Source organism: Nycticebus coucang, chromosome 2, assembly GCF_027406575.1.
Source record: "Nycticebus coucang isolate mNycCou1 chromosome 2, mNycCou1.pri, whole genome shotgun sequence".
Classification (NCBI taxonomy): domain Eukaryota; kingdom Metazoa; phylum Chordata; class Mammalia; order Primates; family Lorisidae; genus Nycticebus; species Nycticebus coucang.
Window position 1 is genome coordinate 79,590,346 of NC_069781.1, and position 23,962 is coordinate 79,614,307.

The 23,962-nt window shown below is 46.2% G+C and overlaps 1 protein-coding gene across 1 annotated transcript in view; it reads left to right on the forward strand.

Annotated features, from left to right (window-relative positions):
• The first annotated feature begins 734 nt into the window (after positions 1–734).
• The window catches only part of FXN (frataxin), a 28,879-nt gene continuing 5,651 nt past the window's right edge, over positions 735–23,962 (forward strand). Inside the window, exons 1-4 of the mRNA XM_053574559.1 lie at positions 735–965; positions 6,928–7,025; positions 12,342–12,462; positions 21,635–21,732. Coding sequence (XP_053430534.1) covers positions 798–965; positions 6,928–7,025; positions 12,342–12,462; positions 21,635–21,732 — 485 coding nt within the window. The 5' untranslated portion in view covers positions 735–797. The remainder of the gene's footprint in view (positions 966–6,927; positions 7,026–12,341; positions 12,463–21,634; positions 21,733–23,962) is intronic.

Consider the following 23,962-nt stretch of genomic DNA (forward strand, 5'->3'; position numbering starts at 1 on the left):
GCTGGGACTATAAGAGCACATAAGTGTGCTGGGCTCACATCCAACATTTTCTAAAGTGTATATATAATGGGAAGATGACTCACAATCTGTATTCCTTTGCAATAATATATCCTAAGTAAAATTTTCTCTTATAACCTATTAATAACTAACATTGACTATGAACTTAATGGGGACCAGGCCCCGTTCACAATACTGTACATGGATTAATTCAAAGAAACTTTTATAAACCCCATTTTATAGACAAGGCACAAAGAGGTTAATTAACTTGCCCACTGGTCACACAGCCAATTCAAACAAGGCAGGAGTCTCCTGGCCGCACGTGCCTGACTGCTGTAACCTACACCGGAGGCGGAGCAGCTTCAGCGACCCACCGTACAACCACTTGCCATTAAGACAACGGGTCCCGGGCGGCGCCTGTGGCTCAACGGGTAGGGCGCCGGTCCCATATGCCGGAGGTGGTGGGTTCAAGCCCAGCCCCGGCCAAAAAAAAAAAAAAAGACAACGGGTCCCAGATCCCTCCCGTACGGAATGTCAGAAGCGGTGGACGACCAGGCTGAACGCTCCCTGAGGGCAGGAGCCTCGGTTACACTCCGTGTTTTGCACAAGGTGGGCTCTCCGTATTTGCTACATGCACGGAAAGTGCGATGCTGGGAAGTTCTTCCTGAGGTCTAACCTCTGGTTGTTTCCCCCACAGACGAGCGCGGGAGCCGAGCCCGGGCACCTGCGGCCTGTGGCCACCAGGCGTCGCCGCAGTGTCCGCGCGCGGGAGGGCGGAGCGGACGCAGACCCGGCGCAGCATGTGGACGCTGGGGCGCCGCGCAGCTGCGGGTCTCCTGCCTCGGTCGGCGCTCCCAGGCCCGGCCCAGGCCTTCACCCCTGCCCCGCGGCCGGCGGAGTCCGCGCCGCCCTGCTGCCGCCGGGGCCTCCGCGCCGGAACCGCCGCGGCCCGCGCGCCCCGCCACGCCGTGAGTACCCGCGCGGGGCCGCCCGCCGCCCGCTGGGGACGCGCTGAGGACGCGCCGGGGCTGGCTGCGCGGGCTGGGGACGCGGGACTCGGGGGACCGAGGGGCCGGGGGCCGGGCTCCTCCGCGGGCCTGGCGGCTGCGGCCTTCACACAACCTGGGAGCCGCGCTTTCTCCGCTTCTCCTGGTTTCGTTTGCAGCGACTGCCGCTATCTAACGAGGAGAGATGTTTTGTCCTGCAAGGCGACTGCGGGGGACCGCGCAGGCAGTGGCAGGGCGGGTGGCCGGGGTCGCTTCCGAGGGGTCTGTAACCGGCTCTGCGAGAACTTCAGTTTAAGTAATATTGAGACATGGGGTGTACTGTTACGGGCGTTCATACAGCGAGTCTACACATGCGTGTGGTGTGTGTATAAACACGCAGTAATTTCGAGCCCGGGTTTTCATGAACCAAAGGCTGTCGCGGACGGAGGTGAACTGTCAGGGCTCCGGCTTTTAAAGAATGACCCGAACTTTGTCCCAAATTCCTCCCGCGTGACCTCGAGGGATTCCCCCCAACCCCTTCGGAGGCGGGGCTTTTCTGTGAAGGGGAGATTAAAGGGCAACACCCAGTTTTTGAACCCCGTGTGAGGATTAAGGTGGATTAGCGTCTATAAAGTCTTCAGCAGTTCAAATGAGGGCCCCTTCCTTCCCTGGGGGATGCAGAGAAATGTCTGACCCAGTTACTCCCAGACCTGAAAGGAGGAAGCCCCAAGAGTGGCCGTGAGGTTGAGCTGGACTTCCCAGGGGCGGGACGCGGCATTTAACTGGGGTCTTACAGAAGTCCCGAGAGTGGGGAAGGCTTTCCGGGGGAGGGACAGCTGGGACAAAGGCCGGGCGGGCAGGAGATCCCTTCTGAGCGGCGGGTGCACCGCGTGTCCTGGGAGCTGAAGGAGGCGGGAGAGTCAAATGCGCGTTGTGTGTTGAGCACCGGAGTTTGTACTCCAGGTTTGAACGTCCCACTGACGCGTGTTTTTTGGCCCAGACCATGTTTAAATAAAGTTGAGGCCTAGCTCATGGATTTCTCAGTTTCTGTGAAAAAATAGGCCGTTGTGGCCTTGAAGCCCCTGAGCTCCCTGTGGGAAAGCACGCGTTATTACTGGGTCTGTCCGTGCCGCCGCCCTGACTTTGGGCTCCCACACTACCCGGCATCATGAGTTGTCAGCAGAGTTTTTAATCTAAGAGATTGGCAAGTAATGGTGTCATTTTGGGGATGGTACCTAGTGGCTGTTAAGGGCTGTTGACTCAGAAGAACACCCAACACCTGGGTGCTGGCCCCCAGGAGGTGGACACCAGCTGCACCCTGGGTTTGCTAACAGGAGGGTGGGCCTCTTGTTTTTGCATGTTAAATTAATCATGTTTGTTTAACCTGCTTATTGTGCAGTTCCCCCGCACATCTTAAGTACTTGTGGAGTTGGGAGGATGGCAGTGGCAACAGGGCCACTGTTGTGTTTAATTATTTTAAATCCTTGACTGTCCTGAAGTTGATCCCGAAGGTCCTCTTGATTTCAAAATTCATCAGGACCTGAATTCACTCGGAGGCCTCGTCCCCATTCTTATTTTCTCTACTCCCTAATTCTACTTCTAGAGCAGCATTTCCACAGAAACAGAATGGGAGCCGCATACATAATTGTAAATTTTCTAGTAGCTACATTGAAGAAGTAAAAAGAAGCAGGTGAAATCAACTTCAACAGTACGTGTATTGCCTTAACCTGGTACATCCGACACATCATTCCAACAGTAATCAATATCTTTTAAATCATTAACAAGAGATCTTGCATTCTTTTTCATACTCATACACTTCCAGGACATCTCAATTCAGATGTTAAGTTTCCATGGAAATATTCAGTTTATATTTAGAGTTCATTGAAAATGAAGATTCACATATTTGAGGCATTCCAAAAAACTTAAAAAATCTCCCAAGAACTTTATTATCAATTTAAATTAATTAAAATTTAAAATCTAGATTCTAGGTCCCACTAGCCACATTTCTAGTGCTTAGTAGACTCAGTGCTGGGGCTGCCACACTGAATAGAGGAGATAAACATTCAATCCACAGTGTGCTGCCTCTTAAATAACTTGATAATGTTAAAACCCAAACTCTGTAAAATAATTTAAAGAGATTTATTATTTTGAGCTGCATGTGTGTGTGACTGAAGCTCAGAGTACACGTTTTCAACAGATTTTGAGAAAAGGTACCCAAGGTAGCTGGGTCAGTTTGTTTGTATACATTCCTGGACACAGGAATTACATTTAAGATCGTAAGTCAGTATGTGGAAGGCTACACTGGTTAGTCTCAAAAAGCTGGGACATGGGTGAGGGAATTACAGGTTCTAGATTGGTTTAAAGAGTCCTTGATCGGTTTAAGAAATGAAGCTAAAAGCTTGGAATGTTTTAAGTTAAGGATGTCTATTAATCAGCAAAAAGCTGGGTGAAACTAGTGATATGTTAAGTAAAGTGATGGCCTGGAAGTGTGGTTTAAGCTTTGTCTTGCTTGACCATTGGCCTTTAATGATTCAGCATTTTACTGTTTACAAAGAGTTAACTCCAAAAGGGAGGAGGCATAATGAGCCATGTCTAACATCTAATCTCTCTTCTCCTTGTGGCCAGCAACTCAACTGTTTAGGATTTTCTGGTCCCTTTGACCAAGAGGGAGGTCCAATCAATTGGCTGAGAAGCTTATTATAGTTCACAATAAGCTCATGCTGCAGCCACTTCTTTTTTTTTTTTTGTAGAGACAGAGTCTCACTTTATGGCCCTCGGTAGAGTGCCATGGCCTCACACAGCTCACAGCAACCTCCAACTCCTGGGCTTAAGCAATTCTCTTGCCTCAGCCTCCTGAGTAGCTGGGACTACAGGCGCCCGCCACAACGCCCGGCTATTTTTTGGTTGCAGTTTGGCCGGGGCCGGGTTTGAACCCGCCACCCTCGGCATATGGGGCCAGCGCCCTACTGACTGAGCCACAGGCCACTTCTGTATGCCTGGGATAGCCTAGATATCCATTCGTTTTCCTAGAACAGTGGTTCTCAACCTTCCTAATGCTGCGACCCTTTAATACAGTTCCTCATGTTGTGGTAACCCCCAACCATAAAATTATTTTCGTTGCTACTTCATAACTAATTTTGCTACTGTTGTGAATCGTAATGTAAATATCTGATATGCAGGATGTATTCATTGGGTGAGAACTGCTGAATAAGACCATCATCTATGACCTTTTCTTGTTATTGCTGGTTTTACGCCCTATAAGCAAGTTAAGTCCTAAATTTAAATTTGTTTTTATTGTCTTTCAAAGACAATCTACATGAGTTTATACACACAAAAGGGTTTATAAAATGTCTATATTGCTTCTTAAAGATGAATAATAAATGCTATGCTCTAAATGTTTGTGTCCCCTCAAAATTCATATTGAACCCTAATCATCAAAGTGATGATAGCAAGAGATGGATCCTTTGGGAGGTAAGTGGGTCTTGAGAGTGGAGCCTCATGATCGAGATTAGTGCCCTTATAAAATAACCCAAGGGGTTTCTTCACCCCATCCACGGCCATGGGCACCATCTGTGAACCAGGAAACAGGCCGTCACCAGACTTGTCAGTGCTTTGATACTGGACTTCCCAGCCTCTAGAACAGTGAGAAATAAGTTTCCATTGGTTAAAAGCCACCCACGGTCTGGTAGTGTGTTATAGTTGCTTGAAGCTAGGATTTGAGGGACCAGGATCGTAGAGAGAAGGGAAATTTTCTGAGGGGAACTGACATTCTCAAACACTTTTCCCTTGATGATTTGAAACTTGTTCTGATTTCCAGATATGTGATTCTTTCCTGTGTGGCACTGACTCTGGAGCAAGGCAGCTTGGGTTCAACCCCAGCCTTGCCACTTTGTACGTTTGTATCCATAACTTGGAGCATGTTACCCTTTGCTGCCTTGGTTTCCTCGTGTATAAAGCCAGTACACTTGATCCTCATTATTTGCAGATTCTATACTTGTGAATTTGCCTACTTACGAAAATGTTACCCCAAAATCAATACTCCTGCTACTTTCGTTTTGCAAACATATGCTAAGCAGTTAAATATGTGAGTCCCCATGGGTATGTCCCCCAGGAAAGGCCAAACAAGGCATCTCTCTGTTTTCTTGTTCCTGCTGTCATAGTATACAGAACTATCTTTTCACAGTCTGTTTAGTGCCGCATTTTTTCATACTTTTAGGCTTTTTATTAGGTATTTTGCTGTTTTAAATGGTCCCCAAAGTGCCAACATAAGTATGAAGAGGCTGCTGTGTTCCTTACAGAAAAAATATCAGTTAGGTAAGCTTCACGCAGGCGTGAGTGATAGTGCTGTTGTTCTGAGATCAATGTTAATGGACCAACAATATATTAGATAAGGTGTCTTTAAGCAGAAATACACATGAAACAAAGTTATGTTTTGATCCATTAATGAAAATGTGACCAGAGGACCAGAGGCTTGCAGGAACCTAACCCCATATTTCCCCTAGGAATGATTCCCTCATTGAATATTAGCGGAAACTTTATACTGTGGAGAATAATGACTGTGACAATAGTACTTCCCACCACGGGATTCTAAGGAGGACTAGATGAGTCTGTTCATACAAAGGCTGAGAGCAGTGCCAAGCAGGTAGAAGGCACTCTGGAACATGCACCAGCTATGACGGTGCTGTGATGGCTGTGTACCCACTTCTTCAGAGCCACGAGCACACTGTCTGTTCTCTCCCCCCAGTTTCTCCTTCCCTGCTTACCCCAACCTGTGCCCCTGCCTTCTCATTCCTGAGTTTGCCAAGGGCACTGCCAGCTCAAGAGCATAATTAGAGTCTCTCACCCTCCTCTCCGTGGCAACCAGAGTGACTTTTGGAGAAGAAATCTTATCACCAACCTTTTAAAGCACCCTGGCACCTTCCCAGGATGAAGCCCAGCCATATCTATGCACAAGTGTCCAAGGCAGACCCCACCTGCCTCCTTCATCTCCATCACCTCCCTTGACTGCCATCTCCACTCTGCCTATCTTACCTTTCTCCCGGGCTCAACTGCTCTCATCTGGTTGTCTCCAGCTGGTCGATAGGGTCGCTCAGCAGGGCTGGAGGTAATCAACACAGACCCCATTGCCTGGATTCCTAGCCTTAAGGACTACAAATTTCAGCAGATCATATTCTGTCTTGCAGATCATGCTAATAAGATCTGTCGAACAGCAGTGTGCTGTCATAGCCAATCTTCTGGACTTCAGCAGACTTGTCTCTTGCTATTTCTTGTTGCTTCTCTTAGTGACCTTCTAGGAGTACTGTGGATGCCTCCCATCAACCACCCCATTACTGAATAGCCGTGCAGCACTGCCCCGTAAGGCTTCGCCCCGTGATGGAAACGCTCTGTGTCCATCCCCCTAGCCACTGCCCACAGGACACTGGAAATGTGGCTGGTGCAGCTGAGGAACTGACTTTATTTTATTTTAGCTTGATATATTTAAATATGGGGCAGTAGCCCCATATACCGAAGGTAGCAGGTTCAAACCTCGCCCTGGCCAAACTGCAACAAAAAATAGCCGGGAGTTGTGGCAGGTGCCTGTAGTCCCAACTACTAGGGAGGCTGAGGCAAGAGAATCACCTAAGCCCAAGAGCTGGAGGTTGCTGTGAGCTGTGGCACTGCAGCACTCTACTGAGAGCGACAAAGTGAGACTCTGTCTCTAAAAAAATAAATAAATACCTCCTGTGCCTCATGACTACCCTGCAGGACAGTGTGTATGTAGAGATAGACCAGGACAACTCATTGTGATGCATTAAAAGAAAGTGAAGAAAATTCCTAACAAGTATTCCTGGAAAACTTTAACATGCTTACTCTCAAATGTAGAAATGGCAATATATAAACCATGCATTAATGGATTATAATATACTATAAAAATGGTAATGTTCTTTTTAACTTTGGCTTTCAGAGTTTGAACCTCCACTGCCTCAATCAGATTCTGAATGTTAAAAAGCAGAGGGTCTATCTGATGAATTTGAGGAAATCAGGAACTTTGGGCAAGCCAGGGTAAGATAAAACACCTTCCCTATCAGGGATCTTTTCCTCCCTTTTCCCTCCCTCCCTTCCTCTTCCATATAGAACCAGTTTTCTCCCTGAGCAATGACACTCGCAGGCATCTTTCCATATCACTAAGTGTCTACTACATTACTTTTTTTATTATTATTATTTTGTAGAGACAGAGTCTCACTTTATGGCCCTCGGTAGAGTGCCGTGGCCTCACACAGCTCACAGCAACCTCCAACTCCTGGACTTAGGCGATTCTCTTGCCTCAGCCTCCCGAGTAGCTGGGACTACAGGCGCCCGCCACAATGCCCGGCTATTTTTTTGGTTGCAGTTTGGCCGGGGCCAGGTTTGAACCTGCCACCCTCGGTATATGGGGCCGGCGCCTTACCGACTGAGCCACAGGCGCCGCCCTCTACTACATTATTTTTAATAAAATAGCATCACACACCTGTAATCCCAGCACTCTGGGAGGCCGAGTTGGTGGATCATCTAAGCTCATGAGTTCGAGACCAGCCTGAACTAGAGTGAGATCCCATCTCTAAAAATAGCCAGACATTGTGGTGGGCACTTGTAATTCCAGCTATTTGGGAGGCTGAGCCAGGAGAATTGCTTGAGCCCAAGAGTCTGAGGTTGTGAGCAACAAAGTGATATGCTGTCTCAAAAAAAAAAAAAAAAAAAATATATATATATATATAGTATCAGATTATATGGCTGCACCATAATTTATTTAACCCATCCCCTTTTATTGGACATTTAGGTTGTCTCCAGAGTTTTGTTATTACTTTCTTCAATATCCTAGTAATTAGGTTAAGCCATGCTGCCGTAACAAATAGACCTCTAAGTGTAATGGCTCAAACCAATAATATGTGGTCCCCCTCTGCTTGCAGCCTGGGATTGGTGTCCCTCTGTGAAAGGCATCAGAGAGCCAGGCTCATCCCACCTTCCAGTTTGGTCCTCACCTGTCATCTGTATCATTAAGGCTGCGTCACCTTGTCTCCTTTGGCAAAAACAGCTGAAGGCACAGAAGAACTGGAAGTGCAGCATGTCGCTCACTCATACTCCATGGCCCTAGCTGACTGCAGGGGAGCCTGGGACATCTAGTCTAGTGAGTGCCCTGGAAGGAGCAGGCCAGGGATGCCCCAGGGAAATCTGACCGGCACTGCTGCATTCTGCGCCCTGCCAACCAATACCTGCATGGCTCTTACTTCTACACTCAGATGCATTTACCAGCAGCCCCTAGAGAGCCAACCAAAGGCCCATGTGGTCACTGCATCTACCTTAAAATCTAGACTTCTGAGTAACGTGCAGTCTTCTCTCTCAGGTCTGGGAAGAAAAGAGGCAGGTCCCTGGCCCAAGGCAGTGGCCCAGGCCTGCTGGATCGGCCTCTCCCCTCCCTTCATCCTGGTCCGGCCTTCCGGAGGCCCCTCCTTTGTCTGTTACTCTCCTTGACCACGGCGGGGGTGGGGGGTGGGGGGGTTTCAAGGGCTGTGTTAAGACTCCAGGAGGCTATCTTAGGCCAGATTTATTTTTCTCTATAATAGGATTCTCCCAAAAAAGTAGGCTTCTGATCTGTTCACTTTCAGTCCATCCCATATGCCAGGAACCACATCCAAATTTCTTCCCTGGATAGGAAGCTCAGGTTGCCTTTCTCTTAGTATGCCCCACACCCAGACCCCACACCTGCAGGAAGGTGCCTTAAATCATACAAACAGTAAGATTGGCTGCGCCCGTAGCTCAGTAGGTAGGGTGCTGGCCACATACACCGAGGCAGGCCGGCCAGCTAAACAACAATGACAATTGCAACAAAAAAATAGCTGGGTGTTGTGTCAGGCACCTGTAGTCCCAGCCACTCGGGAGGCTGAGGCAAGAGAATCTCTTAAGCCCAAGAGTTAGAGGTTGCTGTGAGCCGGGACACCATGGCACTCTACCAAGGGCGACATAGTAAGACTATCTCAAAAAAAAAAAATTAAAACAATAGGATTGTCTTAAGATTGGGGACCAGCAATACCCTTAACCTGATTTTTGCGACAGAGAGGGGGTCCCTTGTTGACTTAATGGGAGGCCTTTGTTGTTCAAAGCCTTAGATTCTCCCTTTGACTTTTCTGTGTTTTTGCAGCCTTTCACCCCCAAATGCTCCATTTTATTCCATCTGCTTGCATAGGGGCCAGTTTTCTCCTGGCTCACTGATTCCTTGTCACATCTGGTAGTAGCAGCAGGAAGCCAGGCATACACAGGAACATCCTGTCCGCAGGGCTGTACGCTCAGTAGGCTGACTCTGGGCCTTCCAGGGTAGCTCAGGCAGCAGCTTGGCAGAGGGCTTTGCATGGTCCACAAGGAGCCTCAGGAGCTTTCCATCCTCCTGTCTCTGTTCAGTGACCCCTGCACAAGTCCCTAAGGGCCAAGCATGCTGCCTGTCTAGGTTTCTGCTTTGGTGACAACACCTATTCCAGCCCCTGCTCTGGCACTCCTCAGCCCCTCCTCTCTGCTGCTGTCCCTTCACCCTTTCAGGCAGTCCTGCGAGGTTGGAGGGGGCACTTACGAATGTCTCATTACTGTCCTCAGGGTCTAATTCTGGCCTCTGGGAAGCACACCTTTGTCTTGGCATGTCTTGCTTCTGCTATGGCCCACCTGTCTGCTATCAGGTAGCACATACCCAGCTTTTTATTTATTTCTCTTTTTTTTGAGATAGAGTCAGTGATGCCATCATACTTCATTGCAACCTCAAATTCCTGGGCTCAAGTGGTGATCCTCCTGGCTTAGCCTAAGTAACTAAGACTACAGGCTTATGCCATCACATCTGGCTATTTTTTTTTTTTTTTTTTTTTTTGTAGAGACAGGTTCTCGCTATCTTGTTCAGGCTAGTCTTAACTCCTATTCTCAAGCAATTCTGCCTCAGTTTCCCAAAGAGCTAGGATTACGTGGGTGACCTCCCTGTGCCCAGCCCCTGCCAAGCTCTTGACACACAAGTCAGATGTGTCTGTGTGTTTACCAGATTCTGCATGGACATCCGTCAACCAACCTCCCCTCCCCATTCTCCCCAGCTCACTCTGAAAACACAGGCTACCAGGCCAACCACTCTCTTTAAAGATCAATCTCTCACCAATCGGATCAGCCCTGTTCTGAGCTGATCCTCATTATCCCCGTGAAGTGGGTGATGGTCTACGGTGGGGGTGATGGTCCTCGTGTCTTACTTTAGGCCCCTTGGAAACTCGTAGGTAATGGAGCTGCCCAGTTTACATCTTATAACCTACAGTTAAATCCTCACAGGGACTCAAAACCTCTTACAAGGATGTTTATTATAACAGTATTTTTATTGTTATGATTCATAAGCCATAAAATTCATCAGTTTAAAATAGGTGATTCAGGGTGGCGCCAGTGGCTCAGTGAGTAGGGCGCCGGCCCCATATACCGAGGGTGGCAGGTTCAAACCCAGCCCCGGCTGAACTGCAACAAAAAAATAGCCGGGCGTTGTGGCAGGCACCTGTAGTCCCAGCTGCTCGGGAGGCTGAGGCAGGAGAATCGCGGAAGCCCAAGAGCTGGAGGTTGCTGTGAGGCCTGTGACGTCCTGGCACTCTACCGAGGGCAGTAAAGTGAGACTCTGTCTCTACAAAAAAAAATAATAATAATAATAAAATGGGTGATTCAGGGGTTTTTAGTACATTCCCACGGTTGTATAATTATCACCACTATCTAATTCCAGATCATTTTCTTTCTTTCTTTTTGAGACAAAGTCTCACTTTGTTGCCCTCAGTAGAGTGCCATGGCGCCATAGCTCACAGCAACCTCAAACTCTTGGGCTCAACCAATTCTCTTGCCTCAGCCTCCCAAGTAACTGGGACTATAGGCGCCCCCACAATGCCCAGCTATTTTTTGGTTGTAGTTGTCGTTGTTTGGCAGGCCCAGGCTGGGTTCGAACTCAGCAACTCTGGTGTATGTGGCTGGTGCCCTAGCCACTGAGCTACATGTGCCGAGTCAGGATAGTTCTATGAACATCTAGTATAGTATGTAGTTTTTTGGTAAACCTGGGTATACTTTTCTGCTGAATATGCCCTCAGCGTATGGAGGGTATACCATTATACCCCAGTATACTCCCCAGCAATTCCAGAATGAAATTGACAGGTCATAGTATATAAATATGTTCAACTTTAGTAGACGCTGCACAACAGTTTTCCAAAGTGATTGTCCAGTCTACTACCTATCAGCAGTTATCTGCAAATTCTGGCTGCTTTTCTTCTAACTTAACTCTTGAATACTATCTGTCTCTTTTACTTTAAGTATTCTGGTAGCATCTTATTGTGATTCTTTTTTTTTTTGGAGACGGTGTCCCTCTGTTGCCCTGGCTATAGTGCAGTGCAGCCTCAAATGGTTGAAGTGATTCTTCTGCCTCAGCCTCCCAAGGAGCTGGAAACTATATAGTTGTACTGGGCCAATTTTTTTCTTTTCTTTTTTTTTTTTTTTTGGACAGATAGGGTCTCTCATGCTCAGGCCTCAAGCAGTCCTCCTGTCTTGGCTTCCCAGGGTGCTAAAATTAAAAGGCGAGAGCCATCAGGTCCCTGCCTGATTTTTTTAAATTTGCATTTTCCTGAAGAATCATAAAGTTGAGCTGGGCATGCTGACACATGCCGGTAGTCCCAACTCCTCAGGAGGCTGAGGCAGGAAGATCACCTGAGCCTGGGAGTTCAAGTCTAGTCTGGGCAATATAGTAAGGCATTGTCTCAAAAACTAAATAAATAAACATAAAAGTTGAGCACCTTTTCATATGTTCATTGGCCATTTGGACATCTTTTTAAATGAAATCTGTTTAGGTATTTTGCCCATTTACTTATTGGGTTTGCCTTTTTTTGATTTTTAGGAGTTCTTTATATATTCTGGTTGAGTCCTTTTTCAAATATATATAATGCAAATATTTTTCTCACACTTCGTATCCATAAATTTTAATAACAAAAGCAATGGAAACAACCTCTATTGGGACATGTTACTTAAAAAATTCATGTATGTTACTGTGGAACAATTCGTAAGACATATTTGGTAAAAATGCATAATGCTTCATTTGTAGATTAAGAATAATACACAGTAAAAGGATACAGAAAAGACTATTAATCATGGTTGCCTATAGGGATGGGGGCTGCCTATTTGGAAGAAAGGCTTATTTCTCTCTGTAACTCCTGCTGTGCTGTTTAAATTTTTACTTTGTACATGTTAGACGTTTTCCATCAATTTTAAAGATTTAAATAAAAATAAATGTGTGGATTTGATATTAATGAAATGGAGCCGTCTGATAATTCTGTGTTTGTGGTGGTTGTTTTTTCTCCCCTGCAGTTATCTAGATGAGACCACCTACGAGAGACTAGCAGAGGAAACGCTGGACTCCTTAGCAGAGTTTTTTGAAGACCTTGCAGACAAGCCTTACACATTTGAGGACTATGATGTCTCCTTTGGGGTACCTCTTGGCTTATTCTCCTCCCTAAGAATTTTAGCACAGTAAAATGAAGAATTTCCCTCTTGCAGAATTAAGCATCAAGTTGCATGGGCTTGTGGTGGGACCAAAAGACCAGGGTTCAAGTTAAAACCCAGCTCTACCAGCCTTGTGACCCTGGGAAAATCACTCTACCTTTCTGAGCCTCATTTTTGCTTAAAAATTCAGATTCTCAGTTTCACTCAATACCCATGAAGGTAATTGGTGGGTGAGGAAGGAGGGCCTGGGCATGTGTTTGTCAAGCAAGCAGGCAGGAACAGTGAACTAAACTGATAGGTCTTCAGCACGTGTAAGATGATGGCTGAAGAATCACAGCAGAACCTCCATAGTTGACCACCTCCCTACATTGATCACCTCCTTAAGTTGACCTGATTTTCATAGACCAGACATGCACCACATGTACGACGGATCAGTACAGAAGGCCTAGTTCCTTGTGTCGACCACCTCCATATGTTGACCAGTTTGTTACAGTCCCTTGGGTGGTCAACTTACAGAGGTTCTACTGTAGTTAAATTCAAAGACTTGGGGCTTGGTGTCCGTAGCTCAGTGGTTACAGCGCCAACCACATACACAGAGGCTGGCAGGTTCAAACCCAGCCCGGGCCAGTTAAACAACAATGACAACTGTAATAAAACATAGCCAGGCGTTGTGGCGGGTGCCTATAGTCCCAGCTACTCTGGAGACTGAGGCAAGAGAATTGCTTAAGCCCAGGAGTTAAGAGGTTGCTGTGAGCTGTGATGCCACAGCACTCTACCCAGGGTGACAGCTTGAGATTCTGTCTCAAAAAAGAAAATAATTCAAAGACTTGGGCCCCACCTCTGAGAGATTCTGATGTAGTCAGTCAGGTGTATTTGGGAAGCACATTTTTGAAAAGTACACCCAGGTTTCTAATGTGCATCCCTGGGTCCCACTCCTAGAGATTATGATTATGGACAGTGTCCCTGCTGCCAAGGCACTGGGATTTTTAAAGCTCCCCAGGTGAGGCTGGGTGCTACCACTCACACCTATAATCCTAGCACTCTGGGAGGCTCAGGCAGGTGGATTGCCTGAGCTCTTGAGTTTGAAACCGGCTTGAGCAAAATCAAGACCCCCATCTCTACTGAAAAAGGAAAAATTGAGGAAGAGGATCCCTTTGAGCCCAAGAGTTGGAGGTTGCTATTAAATCTATAGCACTCTACCCAGGGCGGTAGCTTGAGACTCTGTCTCAAAAAAAAAAAGAATTTATGAGTTTGATGAAATATTAAATCCTACAAGCCAAGGAAGTGCTGATCTTTATTGACAGGACACCAGGTGGCAGACTTGAGCAAGGGTCCGCCTTTAGATTTGGAATTACTGCTTATGGCAGTTCTTTTTTCCTCGTGGGAGAAATCCCCCACAGATGTTAATCCTGTTCCTAGCAAGTAATTAATGCCAGAAAATGTCATGACATGTGCACTTTGGATTAAATCATGGAATGGTTAAGGACGCCCAGCTATCGGACTAACGTGATGGCAATGGTGTTGGACGTTGCTGTGGGAGTGCTAGATAGAGAAGGAACTCCGTATGATGGAGTAGGCAGAAGTCTTGGAGAGTGTCAAGCCTGGTTTTAAGGACAGTGAGAGACTTGGCAGGAAAAATAAAAAAGAGCCATGGGATTGGAAAGGATCACATGCCTTTTATTTAGATTCAGTGGTTGCTGTCAGAAGCAGAAAATGTAGCAGTGTCTGGCAGGACTTTGAAAGTGCTTGCACAGACAGCCCTGGAGCACCTAGCTGCTCCGGAACCCTCACAAACTGGCCTGCCAATTGGACCATCCATGCACTGCTGAGGATAGGGAAGTTACAGGCCTCTGTTCCTCCAGCCTCCCTACCAGGGGCTATAACTGCAGGGAAACCAAGTCTCAGGCTGAACTGCCCACATGTGCAAATGCTGATTAACAAGCCACAGAAACAGTCATGCAGCCTGCTCTCAAAGGATCAGTGAGGCCCAGCTTGACCAGGTGCTTTGCATGAATGTTTCTTTAGAAGCAAATGTGCCAATATTCTAGCAGCTGTATTCAGTTTACCTCACTGAATCAGTTTAAGGCAGGCAACAACCACTTATGCTCAGTGGTGGGCCATAGAACCTTCCTGAAGCCTACCCCTAGAGTATCTCCTGAAGAACATTAGGCTGATGAGCTTTCCGGATTCTGTGACCTATTCCTACGAGGGAAAAGATGCCTACATTTTTTTTTTTTAGCCAATCCACACACCTTGAGTATCACACTACTCCCCAGGGCAAAAAAAATTTTTTTTTTATTTTTTTGAGACAGTCCCACTATGTCACCCTCAGTAGAGTGCTGTGGCATCACAGTTCACAACAACCTTAAACTCTTGGGTTTAAGTGATTCTCTTGCCTCAGCCTCCCAAGTAGCTGGGACTACAGGCACCCGCCACAATGCCCAGCTATTTTTTTTGTTGTAATTGTCGTTGTTTGGCAGGCCAGGATTGGGTTCAAACCCGCCAGCTCTGGTGTATGTGGCTGGCACCCTAGCCACTGAACTACAGGCACCTAGCCTACCCAGAGCAAAATTATCCCTAACACGTTATTTATTGGTTACCAAATTCTCGAGTATAGATTTGGAAAGCTGAAGGTAAGTATACCTAGTGGCTGCCTCTATAGTTTATATTGTATTAAGTACAGTGACATGCTGTCTACTCTAGGGTATGAATTCCTAGAGTCTTCTGGTACTAATTTATGTAATTCACAGGTGATAAATAAACTGAAAGTATGTTATAGACAATAGAACACCTATGACACCTTTACTTGAGCTTTTTTGGAGGTCAGCCTTTTCCTGACCTCAGGGCAGTTGGAAGTTACCTACTTTGTGAAGCCTTCGTAGGTACTGTAAGCAGACACCACCCTTCCTCCCATGTCTAACAGTCTTTGAGAGTGACTGTGGAGCGTTAACTGCCCTGTTATAATTGTCTCATATTTATATATCAGGCCCATGACTAGCCTGAGCTGCTTGGCAGCATTCTTTGATCCCTGTGCCTGGAGTAGTGCCAAATCCATGGTAGGAACATAATAAACGTTGATTTATTATGTCAATGAAATGGGGTCCACATACTTTTCCAAAACACGCTTTCAAAAAAGGTTAAAACGCTGGGCTCATGCCTGTAATCCTAACATTTTGGGAGTCTGAGGCAGGTGGATCACTTAAGCTCACGAGCGGGCACCTGTAGTCCCAGCTTCTCAGGAAGCTGAAATGACAGGGTCACTTGAGCTCAAGAGTTTGAGATTGCTGTGAGCTATGATGTCCTGGCACTCTACCCAAGCGGCTGTCTTGATGAATGAATCAATGAGTGAGTGAATGAATGAATGACATGCTTTCCTTGATGCTCAGCATTTATGGATTTTTTTTATCAACTTGCTACTGGCCAGGTAGACCAATGAAAGCAATAATCCAGATATACTCAAGAAAGAGTATGTTCTTCTGGCTCGGTGCCTGTGGCTCAAGTGGCTAAGGCTCCAGCCACATACACCTGAGCTGGTGGGTTCGAATCCAGCCCGGGCCCGCCAAACAACAATGACGGCTGCAACCAAAAAGTAGCCAGGCGTTGTGGCGGGCGCCTGTGGTCCCATCTACTTGGGAGGCAGAAGCAAGAGAATCGCTTGAGCCCAGGAGTTGGAGGTTGCTGTGAGCTGTGATGCCACGGCACTCTACCCAGGGCGACATCTATAATCCTAGCACAGGGCTCTGTCTCAAAAAAAAGAGTTCTTCTGCTTTCTTCTTGCGGAGTAGGAAACTTGAGTAGCTTCGTAGCTGGTGTGTATCTGATCAAGGGGTCCGGGTAATAGGTGCATGTCAATGTCTGGGTCCAGATCGCACCCCTTATTGGCACTGGTAGTTAGAGGGACACCCCACAAGAGCTCAAAGCCCAGCCTGTCCCTAGGCAACTACTGAGTCTGCTGCACTTGACCTAGCAAAATTGGACTGGAGACTAAGTCACCTCTGAGCTGCCTGCCTTTTCTTCCAGGAAGAGCCCTGGCCTCTTAGATGTTTTAATGCAGATTTGCTTGTTGACAGGCTCTTCATTCACTAACTTGTCAGCCTAAACTGCCTTAGAGCAGATGTTTCTTTTTCCTCTTTGGGGAGGTTGTTTGGTTTTTGTGTGTTTTCTTTTTTTTTTGAGACAGAGTCCGTGGCATCACAGCTCACAGCAACCTCAAACTCTTGGGCTCAAGCGATTCTCTTACCTCAGCCTCCAAGTACCTGGGACTACAGGTGTCTGCCACAACACCTGGCTGTTTTTTTTTATTTTTAGTAGAGATGAAGTCTTGTTCTTGCTCAGACTGGTCTCAATCTCCTGAACTCAAGCAATCTACCCACCTCAGCCTCCCAGAGTGCCAGGAGGCATGAGCCATTGCACCTGGTAAGAGCAGAGGTTTCTTAATCTTTTTCGGATTAGGACCACCTATAAGAATCTGATACTGCTCTGGACTCTCCAGAGAAAAACTCCCACACTCAGCTGTGAGTACAATAATTTGAAGGTGAAAGCTGTTTGCAGCCTCCTGGAGACCACCTCTGAGTGCTGAGGTAAGGACCCCTTTTCGGAGGTAGCTGTTACCCAAGATAGAGGCAAAGTTTCTGGCTCTCCATGCTGGATTTGCATTTTCTTTCCAGGAGTCTTTAAGTGGATTAACTAAGTTCTGAGAGGTGCAGGTTCCTCAGCTGTGAAGTGAGTGACATTAACCTCCACTACTCCAGTTTTACAGTAGGATTAATTAAAACAACAGAGGTAAAAGCGCTTCATACTCATTAAGCTTCTGCTTTAAGAGGAAGTCAGCATCTGTGTTAGGAACATGGGAAGTCACATGTACGTGAAGTTTCCTGACTCAACCTTCCACCTCACATGTGTCTGTTTCTACAGAAGAGGTAGTGACAACAGTAATTGCTATATTTGCTCCCACCTGTGTAGGGCTGGCCTTGACCAGTAGGAGTCAATAAGCCTCATCAGCTGTGGCCTCAGTCTGTTCCCATTGCTGAGTGCCTGTGTCTCAGCAACTGCCAAATATTTTGAATATCCCCCAGCCCCCACTTAAGTGCACTCACACTCCCAAAATAGACTCGGATTGGCTAAGGAATAATCAAACTAATAAATAGCCCTCTTCATCCATCTATTTGCAGTCAGTTCAGAAAGCACTGAGAACTTGTGCTGCACCAACACGGCAGCTGGTTTCTTCCCTCTTGCCACTTCCCTTTGGAAACAGCTTCAAGCTCCATGGGGGAAAAAATCTAATTAGTGAACAGGCTGGTGGGAGGAACTGAGTGTTGAGATTGTCTGCCCTGTGCACCCTTGCCCTTAACTTTGGCAGATGGAGGGCCATGTAGGGTGGCTCACACCTATAATCCTAGCACTCTGGGAGGCCAGGGTGAGTGGATTGCCTGAGCTCAGGAGTTGGAGACCAGCCTGAGCAAGAGTGAGACCCCATCTCTACAAACAAATTAGCTAAATTTAAAAACTAGCCAAGCATTGCAGCGGCACCTGTAGTCCTAGCTACTGGGGAGGCTGAGACAAGAGGAGAGCTGGGGCCCAAGAATTTGCGGTTGCTATGAGCTATGGTGCCACAGCACTCTACCCAGAGGGACACAGTGAGACTCTGTCTCTTTAAAGTAAAAACTAAACTTTGGCGGACAGTATCACAGCAGCATCTGCTCAGTCATCGTCTGACCGCTCTGCTCCTTCATCCACAAGGATGTCCTGTAGCCATTTAGTGAGAAGAATGGGGGTGCTGGACCTGCCGATGCCAGCATGAAAGGCAAATTTCCTGCTGCCAAGCTGCTTACGGCAGTGGGAAGCACGGACAAGCAAACTAGTAGCTCTGCACGCAGGAGGAAGTGCTGTGGTGACCACAGGGACACAAACAGGGTGTCCAGGTCATCTCGCCCAAGCTGGGACCTAGAACAGAGGAGTTGCCCATTCTGGGTGGGAAAGAAATGTACTACGGACAAGGTGCCGGTGGTGTGAACACTTAGACAGCTGTGGAGAAGGCCTCTCACCTTTTTTTATGAATATACTCTTTGTGAAAAAGTGGCCTGTTTCCCAGAGTCACTCAAAAGATTTGCCATTGGAATTTTGGTTTCAGCAGTCCTGTGTGCCACCTTGAGGGTGCATCAGTCAGCCCTTCCATCCTTGCACAGAATCCCTTCACGAGGTCAGACAGACAAGACACAGCTATTGTAAGGAGACAGGCCCCAGGCGCAGTCCGTGATGAGACTGGACTTGGAACCTAATTCTTGTAGTCTCTCCTTGGCCCCCTCCACTGGACTGGGTCCCCTCCCCGTCTATGGCTCAGTACATGATGAGGACATGTAAGGGGCATAGATAGGTCAAATCAGAAGCAACTGTGTGTAGACTCTCAGAGCCTACCATCCTATGAAAAAATAATTTGTAAAACTATGTATGGGATGAGGAGAAGAGTGGGGAGTGACAGCTAATAGGCACGGGCTTTGGGGGGTGAGGGCAGTGGTAATAGAGTAGAATTAGATAGTGGTGATGTTTGCACACTTTGAAATACTATAAACTACTGAATTGTACAGTTTTAAGGAGTTTTCAATTTTTATGTATTTATTTAAAGACAGAGTCTCACTCTGTTGCCTAGGCTAGAGTGCCCTGGCTTTAGCCTAGCTCACAGCAACCTTAATCTCCTGTGTTGAAGCGATCTTCCTGCCTCAGCCTCTCAGGTAGCTGGGACTATAGGCACCTGCCACAACACCCAGCTAATTTTTCTATTTTTAGTAGAGATAGGGTCTCACTTTGCTCAGGCTAGTCTCAAGGGATCCATCTGCCTCAGCCTCTCAGAGTGCTAGGATTACAGGCATGAGCCACAGCACTGGCCCAAGAAGTTTTGAAATAAATGAAATGTAGTCCTGCCAAAACAGTAAAGCTGGGTTTCAAGAAAAAAACAACTTATGTACAGTATAATCCTAATCCTTTTAAAAAGTACATTTAAGAACTGGCATCCAAGTCACAAAGGATAAATATTGTACAATTCCACTTATACGAAGTAGTCAGAAGTAGTCAAAACCATAGAAACAACACTATAAATATATAGGTTTTATTTGTCAGTTAAAAATAAAGGAGTCAAGGGCGGCGCCTGTGGCTCAGTAAGGCGCCGGCCCCGTATACCGAGGGTGACAGGTTCAAACCCGGCCCCGGCTGAACTGCAACCAAAAAATAGCTGGGCGTTGTGGCGGGCGCCTGTAGTCCCAGCTACTTGGGAGGCTGAGGCAAGAGAATCGCTTAAGCCCAGGAGTCGGAGGTTGCTGTGAGCTGTGTGATGCCATGGCACTCTACCCGAGGGCCATAAAGTGACACTCTGTCTCTACAAAAAAAAATAAATAAAATAAATAAATGAGTCAAAATTGTAGAAACAAAGTAGACAGGTAATTATCAAGGGCCGCTGGGGAGAGTCAGCGTCTGATGTGTACAGAGTTCTAATGTTAAAATGTGAATATACTTAACACTGCTGAACTGTATGCTGAAAGCTGGTTAAGATGGTAATTTTAATATCACACAGTTTCTCTATAAAAAAAGTAATTTTTAAAAACCTGGCATCTGATATCTGAGACCAAATACCTTATATCACTTGTTAATGGGATTGAGGATATGCTTTACATTATGGAAAGAACAGTGTCTGTAGACCCAAACAGACCTGGATTTAAGATTAGCTTTGCCAGTTGCTAAGTGTTCTTTTCTACTCTGACCCTCTGTTTTCCATGTTGGTAAAAGTGGGAAAATTGGGATAATGATTCCTACCTCCGACAGCTTTTGTCAGGCTGTAAAGAATTTATACAAAGCACCAAACACTTACCTTGGCACAGAGACAAGGTCTTGCTCTGTCACCCAGGCTGGAATACAGTGGTGTCATCATAGCTCACAGCAACCTCAAACTCCTGGACTCAAGCAATCTTCTTGCCTCAGCCTCCCAAGTAGCTGGGGCAAAAGGCGCAGGCTACCATGCCTGGCTAATTTTTAAATATTTTTTAGAGATGGGGTCTCACTATGTCGCCTAGACTAGCCATGAAGTGTTATTTTTACCAATGTTTTTTCCTTATGTTTCTATATTCCCGATGATGTCTATGCATTACTTTGTGAATCAGAAAAAAGATTACTAAAAAAATAACCCATTGGTGTCCCCCCATCCATTCCTACCAGTTATGTTATGTTTTCTACCCTTCATCATTAAATAGTGTATTGTGTTTGCATTGGTGTTGTAAGAATCATTCAGGGCCCCTTGATTGGATGCAGGCTCTAGGATGCAGAAAAAGGCTGCTGAATAACCCTGCAAGTCATGCACAGGATGGGCAATGGGGAGGCGCCTTCCTGCTAACCAGTTCCCAGATGGGGAACTTAGTCCTGTAGCTGTCTCTTTCTTATCCTGTTCATTCTCAAGAGGCCAGAGGCCTGAGGAGTAAAGGACTCCTTTGTTGAAAGAGTGTTTTCAAATTTAAATGAGCATTTATTGGTCCAAGATGGACAAACCAGTCTTTTGAAGAATTCAAGGCCCTTAAGAGGAAAATAAAGCGCTGGAGAAGTGTCCGAGAAGTTTGTTAGATGCGTGGGAAGGGTCTGGAAATAAAAAACCCAGTCTGGAGTTTTTGCCTTCTACCAACAAAGCTAAAGCTATTGCTCTCCTAAGCCAAGGAAAGCAGGTGGTTTGAGTACTTTCTTTCCTTTTTGTAATGAACTTGTGTCTGATGTTTGGGCTGACATGGTACTCTAATAGAATGGGAGTCTGCATTTTTTAACACCCTCTAGTATGTTCTGATTGGTAGTTGAGGGCGGTTGGGACTGCTGGCTCTAAGACCTCAGACAAGTCCCTTACCACTCAGAGCGTCATTACTATTTTCACCTTGCGGACTCACAGAGAGTAGGGAAAAGTGTAGGAGATGTAAACATTAGTGTGATTAATCCTATTCTGATTCTGAAAGCAGTCCTCTTTCTACACAGTCTCCTCTTTGTAAATACTAAGGACATTCTTTTATGGTGCAAATTGTGTACTTACATAAATGGCAAGGGTGAGGATATAAGAAAACATGAAGCAATGATGACACAGTGCTAACTTGGTCTTGTTTTATTTTCTTCATGCTTCATTCCACCCGATCCCCTAGAGTGGCGTCTTAACAATTAAACTGGGTGGAGATCTGGGAACCTATGTGATCAACAAGCAGACTCCAAACAAGCAGATCTGGTTATCTTCTCCATCCAGGTATGCTCAGAAGTCAAAATCTGTAATCATTAAATTCATTTGAAATGTGACATGGTGGGCCATTTAAGAAGTGTCACCCTGGGCTCGGCGCCTGTAGCACAGTGGTTACAGTGCCAGCCACATACACCCAAGTGGGCAGGTTTGAACCCAGCCCGGGCCAGCTAACCAACAATGACAACTGCAACAAAAAATAGCCGGGCGTTGTGGCGGGCGCCTGTAGTCCCAGCTACTCGGGAGGTTGAGGCAAGAGCAACGCTTGAGCCCAAGAGTTTGAGGTTGCTGTGAGCTGTAAGGCCACAGCATTCTACAGAGGGTGACGTAATGAGACTCTGTCTCAAAACAAACAAAAAAGTGTCACCCTGGTATGCCGGTATCCGTGTAAGTGAGCCTTTTGGGATGTTTTGTGAGCTGTCTTACTCTGAGTAGGAACATTTACTCTGATTATATAACTTCTGCTTGCTGGTAATTTGGCTTATAAGCAGAGGGAGAGGTTAGGATCTGAGATGAAACATACATAATTTTTTCAGAACCTGGCTTAGGTAATTTTTCTCTATTAAACCGTTGCCCTGGCTCAGCACCCATGGCTCAGTGGTTAGGGCGCCCGCCACATACACTGGAGCTGGTGGGTTCGAACCCAGCCAGGGCTCGCTAAAACACCACCAACAACAACAAAAATAGCTGGGCATCGTGGCAGTTGTCTGTAGTCCCAGCTACTTGGGAGGCTGAGGCAAGAGAATCGCTTAAGCCCAAGAGTTTGAGGTTGCTGTGAACTGTGATGCTGTGGCACTCTGCCAACGGCAACAAAGTGAGACTGTGTCAAAGAAAAAAAAAAAATCATTGCCCTGCCTTTTTAAAAGCTTCTTTTGGTACTGCAGCATCTGAACAAGGTGCACTTTGTCTTAAAAGCAAGTTAAAGTTTGCTCTCTTTGTTTTGAGCATCTCTGCTAAAAGGTTAGTTGAATTCCCTTTGCAAAACTGGGTCCTGTACCCTATGAAGATAGAGTGTTTTAAGTTGCTTTTCAGGGCATTTAATTCCTCCTGCCTTTTCCATTGATGTGCTTTCAATCTAGCAAAATAAAAGATTGTGTTGGAGACACAATGGGGCCTGCACAGCATCTGAAAGCGTGAGAACATATATAGAGAGGCATCCTTCATCCCTCATCAGTCTGGCTGCTGTTGAAGTGGTTGTAAAAGTAAAAGAGAAATGTCCACAGAAACGCTCTCAGACCAGCCTCCCTCAGTCATACATACATTAGCACTTCCAAAGAGAACTTGTTGTCTGTGAACTGGGAAAGGCGCAAATAGAACCAGCTTGGAATTCTTTGAAAGCTTAATGGTATTTACATTCTACAAATTATAACCTTACCCCACCCCATATCATTGACCTCATTTTTAGGCAGTTAATATTATACCATTTGTCATACTGTGATGTGTAATTCTTTCTAAATAAATAAAGCTGTTCTGCCTCCTTCATCCCAATCTCTTCCCAGTTCAACAAAAACAACACTAGACGTCACTGTCCTTTCTAGTAAGGACCTAATTCACAGATGGTATTGCTCCTTTAGACCCAGTTCATTTTCTGGAGATTGGAGGGGTTTAACCTGCACGGGCCCATTAGCCTCGCTGGCCTAGAACAGTCTTCCTAAACACGGCCAAGCATGAGGAACTGGTATAAGCAACTGGGCGGATCAGCTCAGATCCAGGAATCACTTCTGGGGATCAGTGGCTTTGTAAATACCAGGCAGGGCACCAATATCAGCTGTGATGGCTTCACTAAAAGAATTCCCTCCCTATCTAGAGACTGGAAAAGTCTGTATTATATTTGGAAACACCAACCAGCGGTTGGATCCTACCCCAGCCGTGTCAGAAGAATATACAACTGGATGATAATAACTTCCTAGAAATTCTAAGTGTACTTTTTTTTTTTTTTTTTTTTTTTTTTTGAGACACAGTCTCACTCTTTCACCCTAAGTAGAGTGGCATCATGGCTTACGGCAGTATTACTCTCTTGGGTTCCTCAAGAGTCCTCCTGCCTCAGCTTGCCAAGTAGATGCCTGGCTGGTTTTTCTATTTTTGGTAAAGGCAGGGTATTGCCCTTGCTCAGGCTAGTCTCAAACTCCTGGGCTCAAGGTATCTATCTGTCTCAGCATGAGCCACAACAGGCCAAGTGTACTTTTTTTTTAATCTGCATTCAAATGGGAATTTAGTGGGGGAAAAACTGCCATTTACT